We start from the raw sequence: 25,849 nt of genomic DNA, 5'->3' as shown, positions 1-25,849 counted from the left end.
GGAAAAAACCAGATTATTTAACATTTTGAACCCCCCTCTTGGTTTAAGAAATAATACACAGGAGTGGCTATGGATAAATAACAAAAACATCGGTTTAGTCCCAGTAGCTTATATTATCTCCTAGTATTTTTGCCTGAGGCTGCACATCCTGTGTGTATTGGGAAGGAAAAGCCGCGCTGAACAGAGCGGACTGTAAAAAAAAGCCCCGCCACCGGTACGCACTGAAAATACGCGAGGCGTATATACGAGGAGTAGCGCGCGGCTAAGGCGGCGCCAGCCTTGCAAGGTCGCCCCGTTTCCCGGTAGACGGGCGCCGTCATTGATAAAACAGTCTCGAGCCTGCGCCCGCGTTCCATCGGGTCCCCAACGTTCGGAAGGAGAGCTCGCCGGCCAATGAGAGAGCAGCTCGGGGTGGGGCCACCCACGGCCGCCCCCGCCTCCTCCTCCTCCCACGTGCCTTTCGCTTTGCATCGCCGCCGCCTCCTCCTCCTCCTCTCCCTCGCCGCCGGTGCAGCGGCTGCATCCGCTTTTCTTTCGGTTTCCTTTCTTGCGCGCGTCTTCTTCGGCGAGGATGGCGGAATGGCGGTGGGGGACGGAGGAGGAGGAGGAGGAGGACCGAGCAGGCGAGGAAGAAGAGGAGGAAGGGGAAGGATTCTGGGAGTACGATTCCACCTGGGAAGAGGAGGAAGAAGAGGAGGAGGGAGGAGAAGAAGAAGAAGAAGGTGGAAGGCAGCTGGGGGGAGATGTGGGGAGTAAGGACTCGGGTGCGGCTCCAGCCGCTGACAAAGACGCAGGAATTCAAGAGAAGCCCCAGCCCAGCAGCAGCCCAGGCTGGTGGTCGCCCTCCGGTAGCCAGGTGAGGGTCTTTGCCTGTGGGTTGGGGGTTGGATATAAAGTGGCCTTTGATCCCTTCCGGGTCTTTGCAGAGAAGGAGGAAAGGGGGGGGGGTTGTGTGTGCGCGCGCGCTTTTAATTATTATTATTTATTTATTTATTTATTTATTTATACCCCTCCCGTCTGGCTGGGTTTCCCCAGCCCCTCTGGGCGGCTTCCAACAGAATATTAAAATACAATAACCTATTAAACCTTAAAAGCTCCCCTAAACAGGGCTAAATAAATCCATTTACTGGAGAGGTTGCAGCGCATGATTTCTTTCCCAACGTGGTGTTGTTTTTTTTAGAAGGGGCTCGTTTGCGGCTATTATTATGGGGAGGGGCGGCGTGATCGGAAGGGAGAAAACTGTTAAGGTTCGCCTTACGTAACTCGACCTCTCCCTCCCGGGAAAACGAGGAAACAGAAACGAAAAGCCCTCTTAGACGATCAAAAATATTTGAGAAAGTGCCAGCCGGGCACGGGACGCTACTCCCGTCTTCCTCGGCCTCAAAGGGTCGGGCGCACGTCTTGTTGCAGATCAGTGCATTTGCAAAGGGGTCTCTTGTCCAGCGTTTCCCAAACTTGCGGGGATGCAGGAAGTTGGGCAATGGCTAAATACTGTTATTAAGCGCTGATAGTGTTGCTGGGGAGGGTGCAAAGGTGTTTTTAACTGTCCTGTTCCTTCCTCCTAATTGCAGGAACACTCTCAGTGGTTGGTTCTCATTTATTTATATTTTTCTGCTCTGGTCTAGGGTTGTGGGAAGCTGGGCAATGGAGTTTGCTTAAGGCCGCTCAAAGGAGTTTTTAGCTTAACTGGCATCTTGAACCCATATTTTTCAATGGCAGGCCTTGCCTTGCAGAAGCCGGCAGAATGCGGAAGGTGTACAGTCGCACTTCTGAAAGCTCGTCATTTTTTTTAAAAAAAAAACCATAAATGTTCCTATGTAGAAAAGTTTCTCCCCCGGGGAAGAAAGGTTCTAAGCCAGCCATCTTTTAATTGCTTGGCTAATGCAGCAGTTTATAGAAACATTTTGTGTTTTACTTGAAACCCAAAACATTAACCATCGTTCTAATTTGTTACATTAATGTTTAATGCTGTATTGTGTTTTTAATATTCGATTGGGAGCCGCCCAGAGTGGCTGGGGAAACCCAGCCAGATGGGTGGGGTATAAATAATAAATTATTATTATTATTACTACATTAATATACCACACATCCAGCCGAATTCTTGGGAGCATTCACAGTAAGGTACGCAATAATGATGTACAGTATGATAAATAAACAACGATGATGTGCATTTCGCAATAAAACTCTTAAAACCAAAGTTACATTACAAAGCAGAAAAAACAGCCCCCAAAAAAACCTTAAACCCAGCAGATGAAACAATTAAGACCATGGTAAAAAAAATAAAAATAAATTTACTAGGCGATAGTTGCATAGTTATGAAACTTTTTAAAAATAAGTCTGTTACTTCTTATTTTATGCATTTTCACATGTCACTTTAAAGCTTAACCATAGTTAAAAATAAGCTGTGCTTTAATGCAAATGGCCAGCTTTTTGTTGCACGCTGCACAAAATTTTGCTCCTCCCTTGCTCCTGCTGTCACAGTATTGGCGAGGGAGCAAGCCACAGTGTGAACCAGCACTGATGGTTTGTTTGGAGAGAAACAAACCATGAGCACTGGGTTACATATGTAAAGTGCGGCCAGCTTCTGGTTTGTTCCCTCCCCAGCTCAACAGGAGCAGGGGAGGAACAAATGAAAGCACACAGCTCATTCACATAAACCATGCTTTGTTTTTAAGTACAGTTTAGTGTGACATGCAAACAAGGCTTATCCAGCCTTCCTTTTAATAAATCAATTCCTATTGGATATTGAAGGTGAGTAGACCTATTCTGTTTCTTCAGCCTAGGGGAAAAGAGAATGAAAGGGCCGCAAGAAAATAATAATTTATTATTTATACTCCACCCATCTGGCTGGGTTTCCCCAGCCACTCTGCGCGGCTCCCAACAGAATATTAAAAGCACGATAAAACAAAACATAAAAAAATTCCCTAAACAGGGCTGCCTTCAGATGTCTTCTAAATGTCTGATAGTTGTTTATTTCCTTGACATCTGATGGGAGGGCATTCCACAGGGCGGGTGCCACTACCGAGAAGGCCCCCTGCCTGGTTCCCTGTAACCTCACTTCTCGCAGGGAGGGAACCGCCAGAAGGCCCTCGTAGCTGGACCTCAGTGTCCAGGCTGAACGGAGGGGGTGGAGATGTTCCTTCAGGTATATCTTGCATTTCCTATAACAGAGAAATGGAAACTAATATTTGGATTTGGTTTTGCTGTGCAACTTGAAAGAAACTAAACTGAAATATAATAGTGCCTGTGTAAGGCAGTATCATATTTCAGTTTCTAAGTTTGCACTGATTCTTAGGAAGCAACCTGAGAAGGTCAGGATTGCTGGTGTAGATGCCAAATTTAATACCAATCTGCTTTTTGGAGCTTGTCTGCTTTTTGGCTGATTCACCCAGATCAGCTGAGTAGGAGAGTCACCTCCCAGTTCTGTATCTGTGTTGCTTTTCTTGCTGCTGCTGTCAGAATTAGTGGGGTGGGTCACACACAAAAATTGCTTGGAAGCCATATCCGGTTCTCAAACTGGGAGTTAAACATCCCCATTACTTAATAGAATTACACAATAGAAAGTATTAATAAGCGAACATGAATTAAAAAGGGGGGGGGGTAACCATTCCAGGTATGAAATTAATTGACTGCTTTTTCATGAAGTTCAAAACATTCTTTGGTCCAGGCTGGAATGTTCTGAGTAAATAATAATATAATAATTTATTATTTATACCCCACCCATCTGGCTGGGCTTCCCCAGCCACTCTGGACTTCTCGCAACAGAATATAAACAATATGGTAGAACATCAAACATTAAAAACTTCCCTAAACAGGGCTGCCTTCAGATGTCTTCTAAAAGTTAGATTGTCGTTTATTTCCTTGACATCTAATGGGAGGGCATTCCACAGGCGGGCACCACCACCGAGAAGGCCCTCTGCCTGGTTCCCTGTAACCTCACTTCTCGCAGGGAGGGAACCGCTAGGAGGCCCTCGGCGCTGGACATCAGAGTCCGGGCTGAACGATGGCAGTGGAGACTCTCCTTCAGGTATACTGGGCTGAGGCGCTCCTTGGCCAGAAAAGCAAATTTTGTACTCTTGGCCAGTTACCAGAACTATTGAATGCAATGCTTGAAAAAAAAGGTTCCTGTGAAGCCATTTGTTTAGATGCAACTGTCATCAAGCAGCAAAGAAATATTATTTCTGAGTTATTCCACGCACCAATCTCCTTCAACCAGGTGCATTTCAGATGTTTTGGACTACAACTCCCATCAGCGCCAGCCAGCAATCAGGGTTGATGGGAGTTGTAGTCCCCAAATCTAGTGGGATTCCAGATTGGAAAAGACTGCCACAAACTATTCACTGATTCTTGTTTAGTTTTCTGATAGTGGTCATAGGAGTTGCACAACCAATATGACTCTTCTTTCTTGACCTTGCAATTCTATGACCGCTTAATATTCCCAGAAATAGCGAAGAACCACGATGAACCAAATGAAGAGGTTTTTTGTCAGGTGTTGGTGAAATGCGTTCGTTCTAACTGTTGATACCAATATCCTAAATGTTTCTAAAACTTTAAAATGTCCTGTTTTCTCTCTGCAGGAGTGGCAGCGGCCAAACCTTGCCTCCATGAGCTTTAGAAAACGCACGGTGGGTGTTTTCTTTTTAAAGTTTTGTGCCTTTTAAAGAATTGGACTGTGCGCTCTTCTCCTGTGGTCTTTGGCTGTTTGATCCGATGCAAGTGAGCAAGTTTGGTGGTGTTGCTGTTTTCATGCCTTCCTGAGCCGAAGGACTAGTTTTGAGCTACAAAGAATCTAAATTATAAACGCTGAAGTAGCTTGTTAGGCCCAGTAGCTACCAATTAGTTTACGGGCTCAGTTGGAAGTGTTGGTTTTGATCTATAAAGACTTATGAGGCTCAAGACCCCAATCTCCCCTCTGGTTGCCCCCCCTCTCCAATACCATTTTCGCTCAAGCATCGCCTTAAGACCAGTTTAATTTTTGCAGGACCGTTGTTAGCCACCCTCTGTGAGCTGTGTGCAATTGTTGCAGGATGCAGACATCAAATAGCATAGTTGCTTTGCGAACTTATGTACAGTGGTACCTCGGGTTAAGTACTATTCGTTCCGGAGGTCCTTTCTTAACCTGAAACTGTTCTTAACCTGAAGCACCACTTTAGCTAATGGGGCATCCTGCTGCTGCCGCGCCACCGGAGCACAATTTCTGTTCTCATCCTGAAGCAAAGTTCTTAACCTGAAGCACCATTTCTGGGTTAGCAGAGTCTGTAACCTGAAGCGTATGTAACCCGAGGTACCACTGTACTGTTAGAGGAGAGTGGTGCAAAAGTTGCACTTGTCCCTTTAATAAGGAGCCATCATGGACTTGCTCCTGCAGCATGTGTTCGTGTGGATGTTATCGCCCTTCCCGTTATTGGGGTGCCTCTTCTCGCCACGTTAGTCCAGTGTGAGGGTAGGGGAGCCTGAACACTGAGCAGCAAATGTCTCTCCGTCTGGCCCTTGGAACTGTCCCCAGGCCGGACCTGTCACTGGCCCTGCATCCCACCCCATATATTTTTGCCTGGCTGGAACTTGTCCTCCTTGAACTCTACTAATGCCTCTTGGTGGAGGCATGGGGGAGAGAGAGAGGGTTGTGTGTGTGTGTGTGTGTGTGCGCGCACACACACACACACACACACACACACACACAGAAACTAACCTGCTGCCCAAGGGTCAAATTTACATTTCCTGTTCCACTCACTTGGACTTGAAAGGGACCTTTGGGTTCATCTAGTCCAAGACTTCCCAAACCTGGGTCTCCAGCTGTTTTTGGACTACAATTCCCAGCATCCCTGACCACTGGTCCTGCTAGCTAGGGATGATGGGAGTTGTAGTCCAAAAGCAGCTGGAGACCCAAGTTTGGCAAACCCTGATCTAGTCAAACTTCCTACAATGCAGGAATAGGCAGCTGTCCCGCACGGGGATCGAACCTGCAGCCTTGGCATTACCAGCACCACGCTCTATCCAACTGAGCTGTGGCCCTCAGAAGGTTGCGCAGAAGGGAATGTGGGCCTCAGCCAAGGAGCACTCTCAGGGCATGGCTTCCCGTAAAAATATCACTTGAGAGCATGATGGGAGTGAACCATTAACCATTTGACATGCAGTGATTCAGCTACCAAGAATGAGGTTTCACTATTCATGGAACCTGACTGCTTGTTCCGTGATGTGAGATACTAAAAATAAAGCCACAGTGAAGTCTGCTTGCAAACTGCGCAGAGAGTCGAGTATACCTGAAGGAGCATCTCCACCCCCATTGTTCTACCTGGACACTGAGGTCCAGCGCCGAGGGCCTTCTGGCAGTTCCGTCATTGCGAGAAGCCAAGTTACAGGGAACCAGGCAGAGGGCCTTCTCGGTAGTGGCACCCGCCCTGTGGAACGTCCTCCCACCAGATGTCAAAGAGAAAAACAACTACCAGACTTTTAGAAGACATCTGAAGGCAGCCCTGTTAAGGAAGCCTTTAATGTTTGATGGATTATAGTATTTTGTTGGAAGCCGCCCAGAGTGGCTGGGGAAGCCCAGCCAGATGGGCGGGGTATAAATAATAAATTATTATTATTATCACTAAACATGAGCACTGCATCTAAAATAGATTTTCATAGCATTCTAGAGTTTCAAGGGATCCTGAAGATCATCTAGTCCAACCCCCCTACAGTGCAGGAATATTCAAGTGTCCCATAAAGGGATTCAACCTGCAACCTTAGCATTTTCAGCACCACGCTGTAACCAGCTGAGCTATCCAGGCTTCTCTGGAATTTTGCTCCCTTCGATCTAAGTAACTTTGCACTTTGCATTGTCAATATGGAAGGACTACATTGGCTTTTGTGGTGGCCTGGAGGGTTTTTTTTTAGGGATAATTCAGCTTCACAGCCCCTCCCTTAACTCTCGCCGCTCCCCCCCTCTCTTAGAACGCAGCTGGTCGCAACTGGATGGCAGCAAAAGATATGCAGAAATACAGGCAACATTATCCGGTAAGAGTGTTGATCATCGTTCATAACAAGAGACTGCTAGCTGGCTGTGCCATTCATTTATTGTATGCCGATCCTGTATATAACCCCCCAGTGATCCACGTAACTAAGATCTGAATGGCACTTAATTTAGAAGGGAAACCTCCCAATCAGGGGTAGCCAACCGGGTGCTCTCCAGATGTTGTCACATCAGCCCCAGTCAGCATCACACCCATGGCCAGGAGTGATGGGAGCTTCTCTCCAGCAAAGAAATAATTGGTTCCAAAAAAAAGAAGAAAAGGCTATTTCTGATGTCCCAATTAAATCTGCTAAAGGGGTGTGGCACGCAACAGGTTGTGTGTGGTCAAGATTTTCCTGGGGTAGCTCAGTAATAGATCATCCACATTCTCCACTGATGTTTCTTCCTTCCTTCCTCAGGGTTTGGAAGAAACAGAAATGAGAGAGGAGAAAATGTGGAATTTGAGGTTTTACAAAAACGAGATGAGTTTTCAGCCTAATGGTATGGCTTTTGATATTATTCTCTCTTTTCCCCAAGGCAAATGTTAGCTCTTGCTTCCCCCCCCCCCCCCACTGGCCCTTGACAGGGGAGTGAATTGTATTTGGTTTTAGAACGGTATTTATTTATGCCTGTTCCTGCAGAAATGATTGAAGGCCTATATATATTTCCTACAGCTGTTCCCCCTGGAAGGCAAAATTAAATCTGTAAAAGGGAACCCGTTGCATTCTGCTGTTGCAAGGAGCAGGTTTCGTTCTCTCTTTTCCCGGGGCAAAAGTCCTCTGTCTCTCCTGCAGGTGTTTATGAATTCTTCCTCACAATACACCACGATAGGTCAGCCATGCAGTAATTCCTACAGTCCCTGAGTGGTGGAGATTGCCTGGGAAATCCACACGGCTTGGAACACTGGAAGTTGCATTGTATCAAGTCAGGCCATTGGCTCATCTAACTTAGTATTGCCTACACGGACTGGCAGCAGCTCTCCAGGGTTGTAAGCGGGGGACAGAAGTACACTCAGGCTGGATAGCTCACTTGGTTAGAGCATGGTGCTGATATCGCCGAGGTTGCAAGTTCAATCCTCCTGCATTGCAGGGGCTTGGACTAGATGATCCTCAGGGTCCCTTTCAACTCTGATTCTCTTTTCCTGAAGCCTCCATCAACTCGCATTCAGAGGCATATGACCACCAACTGTGGAAGTACAGCACAGCCGTCATGGCTGGTAGCCAATTGCTAGCTCTGTCCTCCATAATTTTGTCTAATCCTCTCTCTTTTCACGACACCCAAGTCAGTGGCCATTGCTGCCTCTTGTAGCAGCGAATCCTATAGTTTTTGCACTGTGTGAAGAAGCTGTTTTGCCCATTCTGAATCGCCCTCCCTCCAGTGTCAAAGGGACATGGGTGGCGCTGTGGTCTAAACCATGGAGCCTCTTGGGCTTGCCAATCAGAAGGTTGGTGGTTCTTCAAATCCCCACAACAAAGTGAGCTCCCGTTTCTCTGTCCCAGCTCCTGCCAACCTAGCAGTTCAAAAGTATGCCAGTGCAAGTAGATAAATAGGTACCATTGTGGTGGGAAGGTAAACAGCATTTCCGTGTGCTCTGGTTTCCGTTGTGCCAGAAGCATTTTAGTCCTGCTGGCCACATGACCCAGAAAGCTGTGGACAAACACCGGCTCCCTCAGCCTGAAAGCGAGATGAGCGCCGCAACCCCATAGTTGCCTTTGACTGGACTTAACTGTCCAGGGGTCCTTTACTTTTTTACCCGGGCATTTGGTGGCTGCGTAATACTATTCCTGGCATCCACAAGATTGCTGTTTATTATATAACTGCAACTGACTTTAGATGTCTTTAATTGTTTTTGGAATGTTTTAGCTGTTTTTGAACGTTCTGCTTGGGTTTTGTTTTGAATTGGGTATCTGTTTGCCACCCTGGGCATCTTTGGAAGGAAAGGCGGGGTATAAATTTAATTAATAAGAATAACAATGGGGGAATCTCTCCATTTACATGCTGTGTCTAATTTTAGAGCCTTGTTATGTTTCCCATCCTCTTCTAGGCCTCCTTATTGAAGATCTCCTTGAGATGTGGCATAACGACTATGTAACTCTGGAAGAAAACCATTCATATATCCAGTGGTAAATGGCCCCCGTTAGATATTCTAATGACACATGGGGACTGGGAGTGCTGTAGGCTGTTTTCTGTTTTTGGACATTCCTATTCTTTCCTTTCCACTTCTCTTCTTTGGAGGCTCTCCAAAATCTGAGCCAGAGCATCTTCCAGAGGGGCTGTAACACACTTCCTTTGGGCGGGACTGCAATGAAAAACAAGGTTATTTCCATCAAATATTGTTAATAGTGAATTGCAGCTTGCATTCTAGAAACATAGACGTGTAGTGGGCTACCACGGTTTGTGCCCTCACCCACCAATGAGCATAACGTTAAAGAGCATCAGTCCCTGTGCTGTATGCATATTCAAGGTTTTGATGATGATGATGATGATGATAATAATAATAATAATATAATAATAATAATAATAATAATAATAATAATAATAATAATAATAATAATAATTAATAATAATAATAATAATAATAATAATAATAATTTATACCCCACCCATCAGGCTGGGTTTCCCCAGCAACTCTGGGCAGCTTTCAATAGAATATTAAAATACAATAATCTATTAAACATTAAAAGCTTCCCTAAACAGGGCTGCCTTCAGATGTCTTCTAAAAGTCCGGTAGTTGTTGTTCTTTTTGACATCTGGTGGGAGGGTGTTCCACAGGGCGGGTGCCACTACCGAGAAGGCCCTCTGCCTGGTTCCCTGTAACTTGGCTTCTCGCAGCGAGGGAACCGTCAGAAGGCCCTCGGCACTGGACTTCAGTGTCCGGGCAGAACGATGGGGGTGGAGACGATCCTTCAGGTATACTGAATAAAACCTTAAACCAGTTGCCAGCCAGTGCAGATCCCATTAATAGTGTATCCTCCTCTCCAGCCTAACTTTGGGGGTTGGGGGTACCAGGGAAGGCCTCTGAGGCCACCTGTACACCTGCGGGCACCATGTTGCAGACCTCTGTTTTAATGTGTAGCCAACTTTCTGAAATCTTGAAGATGTGGGTCATATCTAAATAAACTGACCCGTTTCTGGCTTAATCAGGGTCTCTTGGGTATTTCTGCAGAAGTTAAGGTTTCTGTGCAATGCGGAAGAATCCTTGCAACTCTGTCACACTCGTGGCAGTTGGTAAGAAAACTTGAGCCAGGGGCATAATTGTCTCTTCTAAATGGCTGCTTCCAGAAGTTGCTCACCTTTATACTCGCTCCTGACCAAGCGGGGTCACTGTTGCTTGCCAGAAGGGATGAGAGAATAAGGAAGTCAGCGCAGTGCAGCTGCACAGGTGGAAATAATCTGGTGCTCCTGCCAACGTGTTTGCACCCCATCAACCTTCCTGCTGCAGCAGCAGCGGCGGCCCACCTTCCAGGAAGCTGGGCAGTGGCGGTGAGAGTTGGGATCCAACAATATCTTGAGGGGTACAGTGGTGCCTCGCAAGACGAAATTAATCCGTTCCGCGAGTCTCTTCGTCTTGCGGTTTTTTCGTCTTGCGAAGCACGGCTATTAGCGGCTTAGCGGCTATTAACGGCTTAGCGGCTTAAAGAAAAAGGAAACAAATTCGCAAGAACTCGCAAGACGGAACGTCTTGCGAAGCAAGCCCATAGGGAAAATCGTCTTGCGAAGCAACGCAAAAACCGAAAAACCCTTTCATCTTGCGCGTTTTTCGTTTTGCGAGGCATTCGTCTTGCGGGGCACCACTGTACCATGCTGGATTCTGTGCCTCTCAGCAATTGGGATGTCCTGTCTGTTTCTGGGCTGACTTCTTGTTTTCTTTGCAGACTTGATTCCCCTCTTTGTTTGACTTCCTTCCAGGTTATTTCCTTTGCGTGAGCCGGGAAGGAACTGGCGAGCGCGGCTTCTCACCTGCCAAGAAATCCAGGTAGGAGTCCTCTTGCCCTTTAAACATTGGCTTTAAAACCACAGGTAGGGGGAAATGGATTCTGAGTTTTCTGCCTTCTTTTTACACCCATTTATGAAATAATAGCAACTCTGACTGTGGTGGCTTTGGCGCTATGACTGCTGGGGCCCATAAGACCTGTGTCCCGATTTCCCTACTTCCACGCTAGCACCAGTCACCGAACCCAGGAGTCCCCAGAGGTGTCTTCCCTCTAGCTTTTGGTCAGAGGATGGAGACATCCCTCTGGTTCACCCAGTGAGGTGACCCACAACCTGCATTGCTAGCTATCAGGACTGAAGGGAGTTATAGCTCAAAAAATATGGAGGACACCAGAATGAAGGTTGTTGAGTTGCTCCTTGATGGAACACTTTGGCCAACTTCTAAAGTTGCTGCTGTTATTTCAGCTCTAAAATGTTCCTGTATAGCTGTTCATACAGCATCTTGCACTAGGGCTGCGGGTGGTGCTGTGGGCTAAACCACCAAGCCTAGGACTTGCCAATCAGAAGGTCGGTGGTTCGAATCCCTGCGACGGGGTGAGCTCCCCTTGCTCGGTCCCAGCTCCTGCCAACCTAGCAGTTCAAAAGCACATCAAAGTGCAAGTAGATAAACAGGTACTGCTCCGGCAGGAAGGTAAACGGTGTTTCCATGCGCTGCTCTGGTTCACCAGAAGCGGCTTAGTCATGCTGGTGACATGACCCGGAAGCTGTACGCCGGCTCCCTCGGCCAATGAAGCGAGATGAGCGCCACAACCCCAGAGTCGGCCACGACCGGACCTAATGGTCAGGGGTCCCTTTACCTTTGCAGTATCTTGCAGCAGGTTGCATAGGTCAAAAACGACACCCACAAAATCAAGCAGTAAAATAGTACCAAATAAACAAAAAAGGTTAAACGAACAGTGCTTAATTAAAAAAAAATAAGTTTCACAATATATTTATACCTCTGGATTGTAATAAAAACCTCAAAGCGGTTTTCGAGTAGAATGAAACAATCAAGTCATTAGTAAAGAACAACCGTTTGGTGTCCTGCCCGTTGGGTATTTCAGGCCTTCAAGAAATCGAAGGAAGTCATGGCGAGGTTCGTCCGGGCTTACAAGCTCATGTTGGACTTCTACGGAATTGAGCTGCTAAATGAGAAAACGGGCGAACTGCGGCGAGCAAAGAACTGGAGAGAGAGATTCGAGAACCTCAACCAGTGAGTTGCTTTGCTAGACATACTTGTGCATAAAAGTCACCAAGTGGCCTGCACGGCCGTCTCTTGACTACTGCAGTCATCATTCTGGGAATGGAGTTGAGTGATGACCTAACCTGGGGAGAAAACAGTAAAGACACAATGAAGAGAGCACAGCAGAGGTTATATTTTCTGAGAATCCTCCGGAAAAATAAACTCTCAAAGGACCTGTTGATGGCATTTTACCATTGTAATGTTGAGAATGTATTAACATGGTCTGTGTGTGTGGTTTGGGAGCTGCATGGTCAGGGGAAAAACAATGCTGTCCAGGGTTGTAAAGACTGCGGAAAGAATAATTGGGTGCACTCTTCCCACCATGGATCAAATCTATGCTTCCAGGTGCCATAAGAAAGCTGCAGAGATAGCGCAGGATAGTGCACACCCCAGAAATGACCTCTTTCAGCTTCTGCCTTCTGGAAGAAGGTACAGGGTTTTAAAGACTAGGACTAGCCGCCTGAGAAACAATTTCTATCCAAATGCGATTTTGGTTTTAAACGCGGTGTAAGGTAGTCTCTGTGGGAGTATATTGTGGGAAGCTCCTGCAGCCAATCAGAAGCCGCTGAAGCCCTGTTGGACGTTTGGCTTCCTAAAGAACGTTCGAAAACTGGAACAGTCATTTCCGGGTTTTGATCGTTCTGAAGCCAAAATGTTCGAGAATCAAGCTGTTCGACTTCCAAGGTACGGCTGTAGTTTTTTTTATCTCCTTTGACATCTGATGGGAGGGCATTCCACAGGGAAGGCGCCACTACCAAAAAGGTCCTCTTCTTGGTTTCCTGTAACTTCACTGCTGGCTTGTTCCAGTCCAAAAAGTAAGTGGGAATGTCCTTTGTAGGATATTTGGATAGTAGCTCCCTTCCGTGCTAGTCGTTTGCCTTCACAATGTGAGACTTACTTCCCCTTCTTTCTCCCCCTTTCAGGTTCAGCCACAATAATTTGCGGATCACTCGCATCCTGAAGTGCTTGGGAGAGCTGGGCTACGAAAACTACCAGATGCACCTGGTGAAGTTCTTCCTGACGGAGATCCTGGTCCACCAGGAGCTCCCGCGGGTGCTGAGAAGTGCCTTGGACTACTTTGTGTTCACTGTCCGGAACAAGCAGCAGCGGAAGGAGCTGGTGCATTTTGCCTGGCGGCACTTCACGCCCAAGCGGGATTTCGTCTGGGGCCCGCACAGGAAGCTCCGGCGATTCAAACCCCAGTCCCCAGAATTCCTGAACAGCGAGCGGCTGGAGGGGGAGCAGAGTGAGGATGGAGAGGAGACCGCAGGAAAGAGTGAAGTCGAGCAACAGCATAAAACATGCCAGAGACTTGAGGAAGAGCCTGTGAGGAGGGAAAGCATGGAAAACGATCAAGATGAGTTGCTGGACAAGACAGGCACCGTTTGCCCTGCTGTAGACCAAACAACCGATAATCTGATTGAGGAGCCTGTATCCAAAAGTGATGATGAGCCTGGGTTTTCATCCAGTGACTCTGTCCTTAGCAAAGTTATCAAGGGAGAGCCTTCCTCTGTGATCTGTGGCGATGGATTGCAATCTGGAGATGGTCTGGGACCCCAAACGAGTCCCGCAGGTGAACACAAAGCTTCAGGTAAGGCGAGTCAACGTGGGCTCTTAACAGCAGAGGAGGTCAAGGCGGAGGAGGACGGCGGGAAAGAAGACACACCGGTTTCTTCGTTTGTCAACTCGGGAAGGCAGGATCTTGAGGAGGGCGAGAAGGGCAAGAGGAAAGATGGAGCTCCAGGTTCTTCGTCTCCCCAACTGGAAAGGCAGGATCCCGCGGACGAGGGTGAGAGCGGAGCCTCCGGTGAAAGTCCGAAGGAATGCAAGAAGAGGAAGCTGGAGATGAGCAGGTTGAGTGAGGAAAGCGTCAGGGTGGTGAGAAGCCCCACCGACATTGAGAAGATCTCTGCCAACCTCGGAGAGGTTGTAATTGGTCAGAAGGGGATCGACGGCCTTCCGTTCACGGAGGAGAAGGCCTGCCCTTTGCTGCCCCAAGGAGGTGGTATGGATGGTGGGTACATGAAAGAGACAGAAGCCACTGACGCAATGAGAAAAAGGCGGAAAGTTGAGATGGCATCGGAAGTCAGTGTCTTGGGGACATCTGAAGAGGCGGGCATCGCGGTGGCGTCCTCTGAGGGCCAGATAAACTCCGCCAGCACCGAGAGGACGGATCGAGCCTGCCACGATGTGACAGAAACAATTGGCAACACTCCTACAGACAGCGACTGTAGAACGCCGGGTGTGGATTTATTGGCTAATTCCAAAACTAACGCTGAGTCGAGCCTTTCGCCGGACAGCTGTGTGCCAGCGAAGTCTGGAAAGCAAGGAACTACCTCCGTCGTGGAAGGCAAGAGATCGCAGGCCAGCGAAATTCTGCCATTCAGTGAAAAGAAGGATGTGAGTGGCGAAAGCGCAGGACAGGAAGAGCGGGGCGTTGGAGGAAAGGCAGAAGGAGTGGCAGATAGGAATGAAACACCTGAATCTGTGGAGGGTGTGAATTCTGTATCAGGTCTAGAAGCAGAATAGCTTTATCCTGGATAAGAATGAGGTGGTTCCACTGATTCTGGAGGCAGTTAAAAGGACATATCTTTTTACAAGTTGATCAGAACAGCACCAGTCCACTGCCCGTGTGTGTGTGTGTGTGTGTGTGTGTTTTGGTTCCTTTTTTTTGTATACTTGGTTATGAAGCCCAAAACCTCTAAATGGGTTGTTTTCACTGGGGACAGACAACAAAGGCTTCGAGATGAAACTCCCCCAGTTGTGGACTTGCATACTTGATCTTCTGAATTCTCAAATAATGTGTGTGGGTTTTCTCCTTTACTTTATAAATGATTCCAAATAGCTCTGGTTTTGAAATGGAAATCATTTTTTGAGCAAGTAAATGCCACTTTGTGGGCAAATTTTCCAGTATTTACTAGACTGTCCAAAAGGAATCTATTTGTTAAATTAATCTTGCTTTGTTAAAATAAAAGTTCCTAACTTCTAGTTAAGAGCTTCTAGTTTCTTTTCTTCATCATTAAACTGGGCATGTTTGAGAATGAAGCCTAAGCTAAACAATCTTGCAAAGGTCTCCTGGGAGAAGAATGTTTTGAGGAGTCTGATTTCATGTTCTTAAATGTAGAGAGGTAAGGAACAACAGTTGTTTTCTTCCATATACTCCCCATAGACTTTGGCTTATGAACAAGTTAAAAAACACAGATCTCAAAACTGATCATTGGAGGACTCCTCTTTCTACATCTCCATTGGGAGAACTGTCAATTTATTCTCACACTCTGCTTCCTGCTGCTTAACTACTTGTCTATATGAGGAGAGTCTAAAAAGTTAGCAAGACGGGACTTGGGGGGTCTCTAGTGACTGGCATTGCCCCTCAATGCAGCTGAAGGCGTCTTGGTGACATTCCTATACCGCACCATCAGCCAAGGCCTCTGGGTGGTTTGCAAACTTATAATTCAAAACATGCAAACAAATGCAATCAGAACCTTATAGCAATCTCAACACAATATAGAATAAAAGCCAGCACACGGCAGCGTTAAGTGCAATGTAAACCCAGTCAGGGGAAGTGATGGTCTCCCAATGGTCTTATGTGCTAAAAGGACCATAAGATCAGTGGCACCAGGTGAACCTCTCTAGGGTGTCTGCTGTGCAATAGGAGAAAGCGGGAGGCGGCCTCGTATGAAGGTCTTGGGGGCCAGGCAGGTATATTCAGGAGGCCACAATCCTTCAGGTAACCTCACTGCAAGCTGCATAGGTGTTAAAGCATGTTGGGGGGACCAGTGGCCCTCCAGCTGCTAGTAGGCTGACAACTCCCACCCAGAATGTCCAATGGTTTGGGACAGTGGGAAAGTCCAGCAATCCAGGTTTAAAGTTTAAGACAAACACTTTGAATTGGGCATGAAAAGGGACTGGAAGCTAGTGCAGATGACCAAGCAGTGGTGCGATGCCTGCCCTGGTCTGGACCAGCTGAAGTTTCCAGACTACGTAGAAAAGGTAGTTCTCCAACCAGGAGGTTACCAGAGCCTGGATAACTCGGATCTGATCTGATAAGGTGCTCTGAGTGTACACTGCTGGACCTAAGCATCCCCACCCCAAAATTGCACACCTCACAATTTTTCCAGCGTGCTGCAGCTGTGAAAAATACAAATGCCATGCTAATAATCATCTTTAGGAAAGCAACTGAAAATAAAATGCTAGTACAGTGGTACCTCGGGTTACATACGCTTCAGGTTACATACGCTTCAGGTTACAGACTCTGCTAACCCAGAAATAGTGCTTCAGGTTAAGAACTTTGCTTCAGGATGAGAACAGAAATCGTGCTCCGGCAGCAGCGGGTGGCCCCATTAGCTAAAGTGGTGCTTCAGGTTAAGAACAGTTTCAGGTTAAGTACGGACCTCCGGAACAAATTAAGTACTTAACCCGAGGTACCACTGTATCATAATGGCATTATGGTGCAGAAGCGTCTGGAATGCTGTACAGTTTGATTGCCTCAAAAAGTGTTTCACAATCAATCTCTTTAAGGAGCAGAGCGGAAGTGTTTCCTATAAGAATTATCACATTAGAATATCCACATTGCCTGGCATTGGCCCAGACAGCAGTAGTTGATCTCTGGCGAATCTGGTTAATTCACACTTGCAGCTCGTCGCTAATCGAGGGATCAATAAGTATGTCTGAACTCTTGTTGCTGGTTTGTGCGCTAGCGCTGTCCTGCTTATCCATGGGTACAAATTCTAATGGATAAACTTGAAAAGTGAGAGTTAAGTTGTTCTGGATATGACCCCTGCAACCATTCCAATCATGGTGGGACTCTGACTCACATGGATACATCCTTTGGTCACCCAGCTAACACCCTGCTAATGTTTTTCTATGTAAGTGGTGTCAAGAGAGATCAAGGCCTTTTTGCATTGCCAAAGGGATCGACCACAACATATATTTAACCCACTTAAAACAGTCACAGCTTCTCCCAAATAATTCTGGGCACTGCCGTTGAAGTGTGCTGAGAGTTAGGAGGCCCCTATTCCCCTCCCAGAGCCACAATTACCAGGGTGACTTGATCTACTCTTCCCAGGGAACTCTAGGAATTATAACTCAGTTAGGGGAATAGAGTTCGCCTAACAACTCTTGGCACCCTTAACAAACTACATCTCCCAGAGTTATTTGGGGGAGGCAGTGATTGTTTATAGTGGTATCATAGTGCTTTAAATATATGGTGTGGTAAAAAGTAAAGGTAAAGGGACCCCTGACCATTAGGTCCAGTCGTGGCCGACTTTGGGGTTGTGGCACTCATCTCGCTTTACTGGCTGAGGGAGCCGGCGTACAGCTTCCGGGTCATGTGGCCAGCATGAGTAAGCCGCTTCTGGCGAACCAGAGCAGCGCACGGAAATGCCATTTACCTTCCCGCCGGAGTGGTACCTATTTATCTACTTGCACTTTGAAGTGCTTTCAAACTGCTTTGTTGGCAGGAGCAGGGACCGAGCAATGGAAGCTCACCCCGTCATAGGGATTCGATTGCCGACCTTCTGATCGGCAAGCCCTAGGCTCTGTGGTTTAGACCACAGCGCCACCCGCGTCCCTTCATATGGTGTGGATTTAGCCTAAATCAGCTAACCCAAGCCAATCAACACTCTCCCTGTGCCTGGGCCCCTTCCGCTGCTATCCTCCAGCAAGCTGGAAAAAATATATTGAGTTATGAATGGAGGTGGCCAGCTCTTCCTTTCCTCCTCCCCTTTCTCAGTGGCCCGGTCTCGTTCTCCATCAGAGTCCAGCCCCCTCTGCCTCCTTGGCTGGCGTGTCGGTTCCCTTCCAGACAGGAGGCACAGGTTTCCCTGGCGGTGGAAGGGACTCGTTCAGGAGTGGAGATTCTGAAAAGCACAGGACGGAATAATAGGCAGCAGGGGGAGAAGGCTTCTGGAGCCAAGAGGAATTAATTTGTGACGGCTATGGCTGGGTTCTCAGCCCTCGGATTACTTCTTCTTTCTCAGCTTTTGGCCTCCTCCTCAGCTCAGGTAAGGATTGTTCCTTCTGCCTTTTTGAAAGGACAGAGCTTCCCAGCTGCAGTTGAGCTCCATCTTCTGGAACAATCATCCACATCTCCCATAAAAGGACAGACCGTATCACTTTTCCGTTATGTATAGATAGGTCTGTGAGGTTTCAGCCTGAAAGCAGCAGGACTTACATCTGGGTTGGTGTGGTACTTTCCTGAGTAGCAATCTTCAATGCTAACGTTTTCGTTTGTGCAGTCCAGATAGCAGAATACGAGAGCGGTCAATGCTCACGTTTTCGTTTGTGCAGTCCAGATAGCAGAATACGAGAGCGGTCTTGGTCTTAGGAATCGGGCTGTGAGTCTTTAGTGATTATGAAAACTGAGCTGTTATCTATATTATCTACCTTATCTATATGATTTTTGCAATGCTATTGTACGGTCCGTGTCATAAATCAACTTCGTTAAACTTTACGTGTTTCTAAAACAAAGACACTTTTTTCCTCGCTATAAGATATTAATACTAAGATGTTGGGGAGTTGACTTGGAGAGTAACCGTTTTGTTTAAAATGAAAGCATCAGGTTTCAGACAGAACAAAAACTCCAGTGTTCTGTATTTTCAGCCTTTTTTGGGGGGGGTGAGCTCCCCCTCCTTTTCCCATCAGTTGATCTCCTCTGAACTAACTTTTAAGGGGGAAATAATAGCCTTATGGCAAATCCTTCATCCAGCAGAGGTCCCATTCCTAAAGAGCACCATGCAAGGAATATTAATTACTGAATTATGGGGGAATTAAAAGGGATTCTTTTCCCTAAAGTTGCCAGTGAAGTTTGTCTGCAGCCGGGTTCAGGAATCTAGAGTCGTCCTGTCCCATCAGTGAGCAAACCTTGCTGTACAAAGAAATCTTTGTTGACCAATGCCTGGTTGCAAGTTACTCTCTGGGGCCTTTTTTTTTCCACATAGAAAAGCATTTATAGCATTTCTCTCCCCCCCCCCACCTTAGCACCAAACAGTGCATGCATTCATTGAGTAGAATTTGACGCGGCTCGTGGAAATTGACTGCAGACCCCTATTTCTCCACCTTATAGACATATTATAAAGATGACAATTTGCACACTTTTGTAACTTTAACTGTAATTCGCCAACCCAACATTGGAAAGTGGTTCTGTAAAACTCAGTAGGGTTAAGATGTGCAATTAATGTAATTGGGAACCGTGCTTGCTAAATCTTTTCTGCACTATAAATTCTGTGCTGCAAAGGAAGAAGGTATTTGACCCATTAGCCACCAGAGGAGGGGGGAAGAGAGAAATCCTTTTAATCTGCTGAGCCGCAAATTTGTCTGAAAGTTTAGAAATAGACAGCCAACAGGAACATACAGGTGAGAGATGGAAGCCAAGTGTGAGTCGGAGAATCTGTATTTCAAAGGGAAAGAATTTAGGACAGGGATACGAGCTGTTTGTAGTTGCCTTTGTTTTTAATGATGGCTGGTAAAATGTATTTTATAATATACACCATCCTGGTGTTGGCACTTGATGATGGCATCTTTTAAACCAATTAAATAAAATGCTGAGGTACAAGTCCCCTCACTCAGCTATGATACCAATTGAGTTGTTCGGAATAAGTGATTGCCATAATATTGGCGATTAGGATCAAGTGGAATGACCCTGAGAACAGAAGATACAAGCAGTGCCGGTTTTACATATAAGCTAAACAAGCTATAGCTTAGGGCCCCTGGGGCCCCCCCAAAAAAATTTAAAGGGAAAAAAACCTTGGATCTACATTTCCAAAATAAAAAATAATTACTTTGATAAAATACATATTTTGTTATGTGCAAATGGCTTTAGATATCTATAAGGTCCATAAATTACCATATAGCATATATTCAACACAAAAAACAGCGACAATTTGTTGTTGACAAAGGACAGCTGGACATATAAAGGGCCCCATTACCTTCAGTAGCCAAGGGCCTCATCAAACCTAAATCCAGCCCTGGATACAAGTGTGATAAATTATAGTTGTGGAATGGGGTCCCCCCCCATTTCTGAAAGGGTGTCGCTAAATTAAGGGTCTGGAATTGAATGTGTCCTTGTTTGAAAGTTCCACGAAAGCTAACCCCATAAACAGGGCGAGGGGGAATTTGAGCAACATGTTTTAATGAAGGCTGGAGGTCATGTCTCCCTAGCATCTGAGCTGGTTAGGTTTCCACTCAAAGAGTTCCTTATGTGCCTGTCCCAAACAGAAGGGGATTTAGAAGTCTCTGGTTGTCCATGAATTTCTTGATCTATTTCCTTACGTTTCACCTGATGCAAAGCCTCACTTTTCTCCTGCTTCCCTTCCCAGAGGCCAGGACCACGGGGCCCTCCTGGACCACGAGGACCTCCTGGAACATCTGGCAAAGATGGCATAGATGTAAGTATCTGAGCAGCCCGGGATTGGACCAAGCTTGAGGGAGAAATGGGCGGAGCATTGGTGGGCCAACCTAATAGGCTGAGTAGGATTACTGATGGGTCAACCTCTAACCTCCTGTCTGGCTTGAAGACTTGCTATTTATAGTGCAGAATGTGTCTCTTTCATCTCTCCTTCCTGAGAGAGTCCTAAGCAATCTTTCCTCCAACCTCAGAACATCTAGTTTGTCAAGAACATGGGCAAAAAATGACCACATCTTCTTGGACAGGCCTCTGCTACTTGCTGGGCAAAATGAAGCACCGAGATCATAGAATTGTAGAATTGGAAGGGACCATGAGGATCATCTAGTCCAACCCCTTACAAATGCATAAATCTTTTGCCCAACATGGGGCTTGAACCCAAACCCAGATAAATAATCCTTCATAGAATTAAACCTGAATATTACTTGCTAGGTTGATTTTTTTTTTAGTGTGTGCCTTGTTTCAATTAAACAGGCGATGTCATATAACCTCTGCACAAGTTTAGAATCACAGAATCACGACAGATGGCTGTACCAGCATGAGCACTCAGTAAATCTCCCTGTCTTTCGTCCAGTTTAAACTGTTGTTCTTAAGCTTTAGAATTTATTGGTATTTGTTCTTGTTCTTGGTACTGTGCTTGTACTGTGCTTTTCAGGTCATATTCATGCCAGAAAATACATATACATTTTAAACAAAGTGTGCTGTTTCAGAAGGAAGAGAAACAGAGAAGATGTATCCCACAACTCAGAAGGGACACGGGTGGTGCTGTGGGTTAAACCACAGAGCCTAGGGCTTGCCGATCAGAAGGTCGGCGGTTCAAATCCCCACGACGGGGTGAGCTCCCGTTGTTCAGTCCCTGCTCCTGCCAACCAAGCAGTTTGAAAGCATGTCTAAGTGCAAGTAGATAAATAGGTACCGCTCCGGTGGGAAGGTGCTGCTCTGGTTCGCTAGAAGCGGCTTAGTCATGCTGGCCACATGACCTGGAAGCTGTATGATGGCACCCTTGGCCAGTAAAGCGAGATGAGCGCCGCAACCCCAGAGTCAGCCATGGCTGGACCTAATGGTCAGGGGTCACTTTACCTTTATCCCACAGCTCAGATCCCACCGAACTGGGAACATGGGGGAGCCACCCGTGGCGTTGCATTTCTTCCAGCGCATGATTCCAAATTTCATTTCTTTTATTGTTTAAAATTATTGAATTTACCTACTCTCCTTCATCTGAGGGTGGTGGGCAGGACCCCAGATTCTTTTACACCTGCACAGATCATCCAGCTGCCAGCTGGGGGCGCTAGAAGCAATGCAGCTGCAAAAGGCCTTCCTTCTGGGTCACAAGTTAGGAAAACAACAATCAGGATCGAGAGCAGGGCTAATTTCTACCGGCGGGTGCATGAGTGAAAACAGTTTTTGGAGAACCCAGCATGCACCACCACAAGCAGCTTCTTGTTTCTTTTTTTTTTCCATGTGTAATTTTTATTAGTTTACATAAATCAAAATACAAAATATTAATACGGATGATTTGTGGAAAGGTTGAAGGAAGTCACTTTTAAAATATGTGTGATATTAAGTGGAATATTATAGTCTGTCTTGTATTTTGAAGCAGCTTCTTGTTTCGCTGTTGCCTTGGGAGCATAAATGCTTTGGGCTGGGGCGGCGTTACCGGGATCTAGCAAATGCTCCCACCGGAGTAAGAAAGGGGAAAGGTCTCCAGCTCAGCGGCAGATCATCTGCCTGCCCTCAGAAGCTCCTAGCTTCAGTCCTTCAGTACCAAAGTAGGGCTGGGAGAGAACTCTGCTAGAAACCATGGAGAAGCTGCTGCTGCCAGCCAGTGTTGGCTGTACTGAACTGGGTAGACCTAAGGCATAAGGCAGAAAGCTGTATTCCCTTTGCTTTGTAGGAAAAGGAGAAGGGCATTTTGAAGCCATCGCCTCTGTAGCCCCTGTTTCATAAAAAGGTAAAGGTAAAGGGACCCCTGACAGTTAAGTCCAGTCGCGGACGACTCTGGGGTTGTGGTGCTCATCTCGCTTTACTGGCCAAGGGAGCTGGCGTTTGTCCGCAGACAGTTTTTCTGGGTCATGTGGCCAGCATGACTAAGCCACTTCTGGCAAAACCAGAGCAGCACACGGAAACACCGTTTACCTTCCCGCTGGAGCGGTACCTATTTATCTACTTGCACTTTGACGTGCTTTCAAACTGCTAGGTTGGCAGGAGCAGGGACCAAGCAACAATTCCTGGACAGATACGAAGAGGACCTGGTGAAAGGAGTGCTGGACTCGACATCGGATACAGATTTGGGAAATTTGACATTTGGACTTAAATCACCCCCAGAGGGAGAACCGCCGCAGGGTGCGGCTGGAGGAAACTAACCAACAATGTCTCTGCGATTTTTAAGTTGGAACTGTAACGGTTTGAACCTTCCCAGAAAAAGACGTGAAGTTTTCCATATCTTAAAAAAAGAACAATTGGATTTGATTTGTTTACAAGAGACCCACATAACAAGAATACACAGAAAATTGCTTATAAACAAAAGGTTAGGACAGGAATTTATTTCATCGGATAAAGTTAAGAAAAGAGGAGTGGTGATCTATGCAAAGGAGAAATTGGCCCCAAAATTGATTTTTAAAGATGAACATGGAAGAATATTGGAAATTGAAATACAAATCCAAGGAGAAAAGTTTTTGACAGTCGGCATATATGCTCCAAATGAAGGGAAGGCAGAATTTTATAAGAAATTGTATGAGACACTGATGGACTACCTGGACTATAAGGTGATTCTTTTAGGAGATATGAACGGTGTCGTCTCTACATATATGGACAAAGCACAAAGATAGGTGATTTCTAAGGATGGGAGATTACCTAAGACTTTCTTTGAAATGACCGACAACATGGACTTGATAGATATTTGGAGACTAAGAAACCCTCTCGAGAGAGAGGGGACATTTTTCTCAGAGTCCCAGATGACATGGACAAGAATAGATCAAATATGGATTACTAGTGGAATGGCTCCAATGATAAAAAAGTGGAAATCTGCCCAAAGACACGCTCCGACCACAACGCGGTAAAGATGGAAATGAAGGTAACAACAGCTGGCTCCTTTAGATGGAGAATGAATGACACCCTATTTAGAGATCCAGAAGTCTACAAAAAGGCCCAAAAAACCTTGAGGGACTACTTTGAGATAAATCTGAGGACAGAAGTGGAGAAAAGAGTGATCTGGGATGCAAGCAAGGCCGTGATGTGAGGTTTCCTAATACAGCAGAATTCCCTAAAAAGGAGGAAACAAAATGAGAAGAAAGATAAGATTCTGGAAAAAATAAAAGAAGGCAAAAAGAAATTGAGGTCTAAACCAAAGTCTCATGAGATCTTGAGAGAAATTAAGTTTTACCAGACGCAAAATATGGAACTGATGGAACACGGATATGGAACACGGAAACACCGTTTACCTTCCCGCTGGAGTGGTACCTATTTATCTACTTGTACTTTGACGTGCTTTCAAACTGCTAGGTTGGCAGGAGCAGGGACCAAGCAACAGGAGCTCACCCTGTCATGGGGATTTGAACCACCGACCTTCTGATCGGCAACCCCTAGGCTCTGTGGTTTAGACCACAGCGCCACCTGTGTGCCTCCATGTTTCATAGAATCATATAATTGTAGAGTCGGAAGGGGCCATTTAGCACAGTGCCCTGAAATGCAGGAAACTCTTGCCCAATGCAGTTCCATACGGTCTCTCACCCTCCTGAGCAGATTTTCAGGAGATCCAGTGGGCTTCAGACAGAAGGAGGAAACTGCCTTCCACTTCCGCCAGCAAAAGTGCCCTCTGAGCATTGTTCCACTCACGCGAGTTGTGAACTAGGGGGTTGGACTACATGACTCTCAGGGTCCCTTCCAATTCTACAATTCTATGATTCTAGGAAAGTTTTGTACAATACCCTTCCATCCCCACCTCCAAAAAAACACACACACTGATATTCTTGTCATGATCTAACAAGGTAATTGCTTAGCTTAGCTCCTAAGAATAGAACAGCTGTCAAATGGGAATTGATTTAACTGACATTAAAAACTTGTGTGTGTGTGTGTGTGTTTGTGTGTGTGGAGGGGGGTTAATCCATTTTTAAAATGTATTTGTGTCTGAAGTTGACTTTTATGTGATCATATGATACAGATTTCATAGAAATAAACAAGCTTGTGAAAAGGGTTTTTTGCTGAGCGCCCTTAAATATAATTATTAGCGGCTGATTGATTAATTCTGACCTCCCCCCCCCCCAAAAAAAATGTTTTTCTTCTTGTCTTTTCTACGGAGGATCAGGAAGGTGGATTCAAAGGACTGGGACCCACAGGGTAGCTGCTTTTAAAAGATGTTAAATGTCAGCATGTGGCGAGTTGGTTGGTGCTTAAGCCTCATACCTAGTGGCTGAACCTAACATATCCCTCTGCCAGAGCTCAGCATCTGCAGAGAGTCCTGGGTTCAATCCCCAAGCAGGGCTGGGAGTTTTTCTAGCTTGAAACCCTGCAGAGCTGCTACCAGTCTGTGTAGACAGTACTAAGCCAGGTTGCCCAAATGCCCGACGCAGTGCGAGACAGCTTCTTCCTGTGTCCCTCTGCTACTGAGGCTTTTCCCATGGGAAGGGGCTAGCTAACTCCAGGCAAAATTGCACAATCAGAAGTCAGCAGGTCACATGCAAAAGATTCCTGTGTTGCAGGGGGTTGGACTTGATGACCCTCAGAGATCCCTTCTGACTCTGTGATTCTGTGCTGAAGGTGAAATGCTGAATCCAGCTGAGGGCGAGGGCATTTGACATGGTGTGCAGACCTTGCTTTGCCCAAAATTGACATTAGGGCCAAACCTATTGATTAGGCGGATGTGTCACAAAACAGCATGCAAGCTTTTCAGCTCAACAGAATTCTTCATGGGGGCAAGCAAAGCAAGGAGGGAAACTTGCCAATGAGAGTTATTGGCAAAAGCTATTTGGTGTTTCGCAACTTTCTGACTAGTTGCAGGACCTTAGCCAGACCTAGCAGAGTAAACGCAGAATCCACGGAAGCAATTGGCGACTTGGCTGCAGACAGGATAGACGAAGCAGGAACCAGGAACTTGTAGTTACGTGTTTATTATATACAGTGGACTATTTACAGGAACAGAACACGGATCTTTTGCTAGCTCTCTCTGACACGACTCACAACTCCTACACTGACACAGAACTCTGAACACTGAACTCCTAAACTAACACATTTAAGTTAGTAG

The 25,849-nt window shown here is 46.3% G+C and overlaps 2 protein-coding genes across 4 annotated transcripts in view; both read left to right on the top strand.

Annotated features, from left to right (window-relative positions):
* Positions 1–334: 334 nt before the first annotated feature.
* OGFR (opioid growth factor receptor) lies at positions 335–15,197 on the top strand. Of its 2 annotated transcripts, XM_083744235.1 has the most exons (8): positions 335–856; positions 4,578–4,625; positions 6,937–6,999; positions 7,414–7,495; positions 9,039–9,117; positions 10,904–10,970; positions 12,031–12,179; positions 13,133–15,197. In XM_083744235.1, the coding sequence occupies exons 1-8, from the start codon at positions 572–574 to the stop codon at positions 14,736–14,738; spliced, it is 2,379 nt and encodes a 792-aa protein (XP_083600361.1). In that variant the 5' UTR covers positions 335–571; the 3' UTR covers positions 14,739–15,197. The 2 variants fall into 2 exon arrangements, with proteins under 2 accessions (XP_083600361.1, XP_083600362.1); XM_083744236.1 differs by lacking the exon at positions 4,578–4,625 and having other exon boundaries at positions 435–856.
* Positions 15,198–15,448: 251 nt separating this feature from the next.
* COL9A3 (collagen type IX alpha 3 chain) overlaps positions 15,449–25,849 on the top strand; it is a 67,703-nt gene continuing 57,302 nt past the window's right edge. The window contains exons 1-3 of one of the 2 annotated variants that reach the window (XM_083744327.1): positions 15,449–17,074; positions 17,965–18,211; positions 20,525–20,593. In XM_083744327.1, the coding sequence (XP_083600453.1) occupies positions 18,146–18,211; positions 20,525–20,593 (135 nt within the window). In that variant the 5' untranslated portion in view covers positions 15,449–17,074; positions 17,965–18,145. Of the gene's footprint in view, positions 17,252–17,964; positions 18,212–20,524; positions 20,594–25,849 lie in introns of both variants that reach the window. The other variant, XM_083744326.1, reaches the window with a different exon arrangement.

This window comes from Podarcis gaigeae (genome assembly GCF_964106915.1).
Source record: "Podarcis gaigeae genome assembly, chromosome: 6".
In the NCBI taxonomy this organism is placed as follows: domain Eukaryota; kingdom Metazoa; phylum Chordata; class Lepidosauria; order Squamata; family Lacertidae; genus Podarcis; species Podarcis gaigeae.
Note: the sequence above shows the minus strand (reverse complement) of the source record. Positions and strands in the feature narration are given on the sequence as shown.